Source organism: Fulmarus glacialis, unplaced genomic scaffold (assembly GCF_000690835.1).
Source record: "Fulmarus glacialis isolate BGI_N327 unplaced genomic scaffold, ASM69083v1 scaffold8886, whole genome shotgun sequence".
NCBI lineage: Eukaryota > Metazoa > Chordata > Aves > Procellariiformes > Procellariidae > Fulmarus > Fulmarus glacialis.
The window spans coordinates 104702-110701 of record NW_009217486.1 but is presented as its reverse complement, the minus strand read 5'-3'; the positions used below and the strand labels follow the sequence as shown (position 1 = coordinate 110701).

At 38.1% G+C, this 6000-nt stretch overlaps 1 protein-coding gene across 1 annotated transcript in view; it reads right to left on the bottom strand.

Annotated features, from left to right (window-relative positions):
- Positions 1–3140: 3140 nt before the first annotated feature.
- Positions 3141–6000, bottom strand: part of GRIK1 (glutamate receptor, ionotropic, kainate 1) — an 83443-nt gene continuing 80583 nt past the window's right edge. Inside the window, exon 17 of the mRNA XM_009579691.1 lies at positions 3141–3630. Within this exon, the coding sequence (XP_009577986.1) occupies positions 3475–3630 (156 nt within the window). The 3' untranslated portion in view covers positions 3141–3474. The remainder of the gene's footprint in view (positions 3631–6000) is intronic.

The following is a 6000-nucleotide window of genomic DNA, read 5'->3' as shown; positions in this document are numbered from 1 at the left end:
CTTCAAGAAATCATAGCGGGTTAGTTAGCTCCTTTGCAGCAAGTATAGTTTGTTAAGCTGCCATCTAAGTTTAACACAGAAACTTCCTGATATGCTGTGACTCTTTCAAGCTACTAAAAAGGAAAAAAGGAAATCAAAGAAGAACAAATATGCTTTATTTATTGTTTTCCCACTGCCACATATTTCTTCCCAGACAGGAAAGAGAGTTTCATTTTTTTCCCAGCACCTTTTTATAAGTGGTAGACCACTAATACTGATGGGAAAGTTGAAATGTAAAAAGTAACCAAACAAAGCACTGTCTCTTAGTTTCAGCAAAACATTAGTAGATTTTTAAAAAATTGAAGTTGGAATTCTTTAACCTCAAGGTCTAAGCCACAGAAGAATGTTCCTTTAAAAAAAAAAAAAAGGCTTGATCATAAATCTTTTATCACTTTGAAATTACTCATTTAAAAATATCTTAGCTGAAGGCTGTGGATGGCAGAGCAATAGAGTTACACAGACTGAAAAATAATAACCCGCTTTTCAATCATGGTATTAGAACAGTGCTGCTGGTCTGAATGGCCCGTTTGTAACCTGATGATGACAAAATAAATGAAACTACCTTTGGAAGTACGAAAACACCTTTTTATAAGATCCTCTATGAGCTCTCACGGCCAGGGGCTGGTTTTCTTAATTATTGCTTATCAACCCAACATGTCATTGCAGTATGTAGCGGACTAAACTTCCCAAAAGCAAGTGCTGATTTCAGAGCTTCCTACTGTAGTTGCTTTAAAAGAGACCCTTCTCCTTCCTTTCCCAGAGGCTGACTGTTCTGAACCTCCTGAGAGAAACTCCTGGAGGATAGACATAGTCTAGAAGAAATGCTGGAAAACAGCACGAATAATTCCTATCTTCAAAGGAAGGAAGGAAAAGAAGAATCCAGGGAGTTTTGGGCTGGCCAGCTTAAATTCAGTTGCCTGGCAAACACTTGCATGAAATAACTCTTTTGTAAGTAATTGGTAGGAAATGAGCAAGAGTTACTATGAATCTGTCAAAACCAGGTGTTGTTAATCTGATGAATTTCCTTCTTTAACAGCTTAACGGGCCCTGTGGGTGAGGGAAGGGGTCCTTAATAAGCCTTTGATCCTGTCCTGCATGACATTTTCATAAACAAGTAGGGCAATAGGCCAAATGACTTATACTGTATATACGGTAGCTGAAAATGCTATTAACTGTCCTATTAACTCTCAGATCTTCACTGTCAAAACTGGGGGATCTACAGGGGTTTGTCTATCATCTGGGTCTCCTTTATGGATAGTTTTTAGTGAGTACATTTGCTGAATTTGCAGGTACCACCAAGCTGGTTTAGGCAACCAGCATGGCTGGGAACAAACTGATCTTGATTAACTGGAGAAACAGTTCAGTGAAAAAAAACCACCACAAAAATACGCAATTCCATGTGGCCACGGCCCTAAACTTAGGTTGAAATTATCATTGCCTGTATCACAGAGGGGTCACCCACCTTACCCAATTCAGGCAAGGAGATCTCCTCACAAGGTCAGTGAGCAGCAGTATGGCCTTCCAGACACAAGACAACATTTTTCTGCCCAACTTACCATGGGTGGAAAAGCAGATCTAGTTTTGGGCATTGTGTTTTGGGAGGGATATGGAGTAATTACAGAGAGCCTTGGGGAAAGCAGTGGTAATGGCAAGAGGTTTAGAAAACTTGACCCCTGTGGAAAGGTTAAATGAATGGGGATGTATTCTAGTCTATAATAATATAAAAATGTATGAAGCAGGGCTTTTGTGAGCAATATCGTTCACTGCAGGTTGACCTTGCCATGCAGCACAGTGTAAAAGCTCACAGGGGGCTGCAGGGAGCGGTGGTGTGCGGTGAAGGTGGAGGAGAGATTTCTCCACTCAAAGGCTTTCACATTTCTTTCTCCTTTTGCAGAGCAAATGGCCATGGATACAAGGCAAAGGTAATCAATGGTAAGCAGTAAGTTCCCTGGGGGAATATAAGAAGGACAATAAAACTCAACACTTCACTGGAGCATCTGGGTGATGAACATCATGACAAGCTGAAGCAAATGCTGTTGATATGACTCGGGCTAGCCCAGCTCCATGTGCTGCGCAGAAAAGCAATCGGTGGCTCCAGTCCTCTGGTTCCATTTTTCCAGCTTTGCCTTAGGATTAGAGGTGGTCATAGTGGTGGGATTGGTCTGGACAGACCAGGTCTATATATATATAAAACCCAGCATATAGGAAGGCAGGGGTACAGCTCACAGCCACTGGGCACAAGGGGCACCCATCTCCTACACCCACCTTTGTCCCTTGAAGTGTGGATGTGCCTGCATCTCACCTGTTCCTTTTGCAGGCATCCTCAGAGCTAACCAGCTGGCATCAATAAAAGCCCCAGGAAGAACATATCAATAAGTATAAATGTGCTTCACCTCATTGCAATATAAAGGAACAGTTTCTGGGGGGAGGATCTGCTGCTATAATGCATCACTGTTCTTCAGACAGAGGTTTCTTTGCAAAAAAAGAATTAATTCCTCCTTCACTGTTAAAACACTTTGCTGGTGCCCCCAGCAGTTGCAAGTAAAGGTTTCAATTCCAGAGCATTGGCTGTATTCCTGACAGATGTTGTTATTTTGTGGTCAAGTTTTGTAATAAATTGAATATTCTTGGCTCTAATTTCTAAGGGATTTTCATTTTGAAGTCAAGAATTGTTTTATTGGTATCAGGAGCTGGAGGATACGGCAGTGTGATGATGTCAGTGCTGCTTTCCCCTGTTCACTGATCATTACTTTTGTGATTTTGGTTTTTCTTTTTGAACATCTACCACCTGGAGCCATGGCATTACCTAATAATCGTGTTTTAAAAGAAATGAAAAAGAGAAAAGATAAGGAAAAAAAAGTTTCTCACAGAAAAGAACCTGAAGAGTGTTCCTTACAATATCAGAGGAAGTAAAAATAAGTCATTGTTGGATACCTTTGTATTTAAGACATTTTTGTATTGTTTATGAGTTAATTGTCATTTTTTATGAGTTAATTACATGCATTTTTACTTTGGTTGTCTGGGTCCTGGTTTCTAAACAGCTGTGCTCAGCAGAACTGCAATCTTTTCTTCAAAAGGAAAAAAAAAGTTCCACTCTTGGATTATTGGAAAAAAGAACCCTGTCTCTTGTTTATTTATTTATTTAGAAAGCACATACAGCGATGCATGGGGAGGGGAAGAGAGATGCAAAACAGATGAGCATACAAATCCATCTCAAAAGAAATAGTGAGACACTTCCCAGATAATTAGTAGTACATCAGTCTATGTGAGCATTTAAACTGTTGTACCTCTAGATTAAAAAAGAAACCACAGAGAATTTCTGAAGAACAAGGTAAATGTCTATATTTCAGAAATCCCACCACAATCAACTTGTAGGCAGCAATGTTTTTGTTCTGTTTTTTTGTTCCTGATATTTCCTCAAAGGGTCTCTCTTGCTCACGCTATGGTTTCTTTCCTCAGTGTCCGCCTCTGGTGACAAGTAAGGATACTTGTGAATGAAGATTTCCCCTTCGTTCTCGACCTTTTCTTTAATTTCTTCTGATGCTTGAGCGAAATTCCAAGCTCCTCCATTATCGCATTGAAAGAAAGACACTGGTGGAAGTCAGAAATGGCATTAAACACTTCTCATCGAAGGCAGAGTTTGACCATACCCTTTGCACAAACAGTGGCTTTTACAAGCAAGGACCTGAGCTCTTACTGGCGGGCTCAGAAAGCTTCTCTGCTGAGTTCTGCCAGCTTTGAATAAGCCCCTAAGGTATAATAGGTGAGTCTGTATAAGTCATGTTTTTTGCTTAACTTGGCTTCCACTGAATTTAATTTAACTTTGGCTTAACTAAAGCTGATTATGAATGTTTCTGAAATTCTACACAGATGCATTTGTGATGTTTTGGTGGCTTCATTTCATAAAACTTACCCATTTTTCAGTAAGTGAATTTCCGTCTGACCTTAAAAGAAGAAAGATCTTCCTTTTTAAGTCACATGTACACTAGCCATAAAAAAATGGGTGTACTAGAGAAAACAAAGAACACCATTTTTGAAGATTTCTTTGTGGTTTAGTTATTTTCCCCTCACAAAATTAACAGACATTTCTAAAATATAGCACAGTTCTCAATGCTCTTCTTTCTTTGGAAAGAATCTTTTTCAAATATTGTGTGTTGAAGAAAGGAGAAAATTACCACAAGAATAAGGTAGCTGAATAGTTTAGAAAGAAAGCAGAAATCTTTTTTCTTCTCACCATCACAACATTAACAAAGACATTTTGGGTAAGTGGAAACATCCTTTAAAATCTACAGCTGGAATAATTACATGTAACACAAAAAAACCCCACAAAGAGGCTTTAAGTGGAAGTATCTAGCAATAAAAAAAAAATTGTTCCATGCAAATATATATCTAAAAATGTTATTTCTATATAAAATGAAGTGATGGTAGTAGCAGTGTGAAACAAAGCTTTAACCACCTTACCTTCATCAAGTTGAGTAAGTCCTTCCTACCAAACCCTTTCTAGAACTGCAGAACTGACCAGCTTTAAAACAACTGGTTAAAACTACAGTTCTTGTAAAATGACACCAACAGCACACAGACACAGTTCTCTGTATCAAATACAAATTCCCTTCTAGAGTGATACCAATGCAAGGTAAGCAGTGTTCAGTTCTTAACCACTAATAATCCAAAAGTGACCCCAGTTATATAGGGCTAAAAAAAGTAAAACCAGATATATTATTTGAAGAGGAGAAATCCCAAGCTTTCCTAGTAGCCATGTATTCCAGAGGAATGTTTCCAAATGCAAAAGAGAGTATGAGGGTAACCTGGATCAAGATTAAATCATTTGTTTAAGATAGCAAAGGAATCCCAGAGAAGTGAATTCCACACACTGTGCTGCTTCCTCTCCAATATAAACCCGCTGTATAACATGTGTAACCCTGGTTCCGCAAATAAGCTCAAGACATCAGTGCATCACTGCGTGTGTGTATTTTAAATGTGTATGATCTTGCGTATGCTATCATGTCCTTTCATGGGATGGGCTGCACACAGTTTAAGATCCCATATGTTAAATCTATAGTTTAATATGCTCTTTCTTTGAGATGCTTAGTTTTTGCTCATCTAAAATTCTTAAGTATACATAAATGAAACTACTATTAATTGATTCCAGACCCAAAATGTAATAGACATAGGCCAGGGCAGTGTACTGCTTTTTTTTCAAATTACTGTCCGGTAATAACCAGGAATTTGCTGGTGCAATTATAATTTAAATATCTCCTTTGACACTGTAATATAGGAATTCCAGCGTTACTGGAGTTAGAGTCAAAGGTGTCTGCTGCAGCCCGATGCCCTCTGGAAGCAGCGGGTGAAGTAGATATCATCCTAATACAGACACTATTTCTATATTGCTTCAGGCTTTTTTAGAGAGTAGCACCACTTATTTCCAAACTAATAATAATGTATGCTTTAATTATCCATGACTTAGCATGGATAATTTCTCTCTATTATCTTAGTTTTAATTGAGCTTTCAAAATCTAGATTACAAAGTGATTCCAGAACTCCATGGCAAATAAGGAAAGGATCATATTAACCATTTGTAGGATTGATCAGGTTTATTTTTGTTTTCTTTCCCTGTTGTTCTTACTAACTTATATGTTACGCATGTATTTAATAATAGCCGTCAGTCTCTGCAATGTGCGTACAGAGACGATTTCTGCAGATGAAATAGTACATTTTACTGCCTTGTTAATAGGCTTGTATTTTAATTTTCCAAACTGATTCATATTATTCAAACTATGCAATTATCATAATGTCCTTCAATTTCATGTCAACAAAATAGTCCCATGAAGATCATTTTACATCTGCAGATAGATATTTAAAACATATTGCTGACATCAAGTATGTGAGGTTTTTAATATCTGACTACATGATTTGTGAAGTGCCCACCTGGTTCCACTTCCAACTCTGTTTTGAATTTTAAAA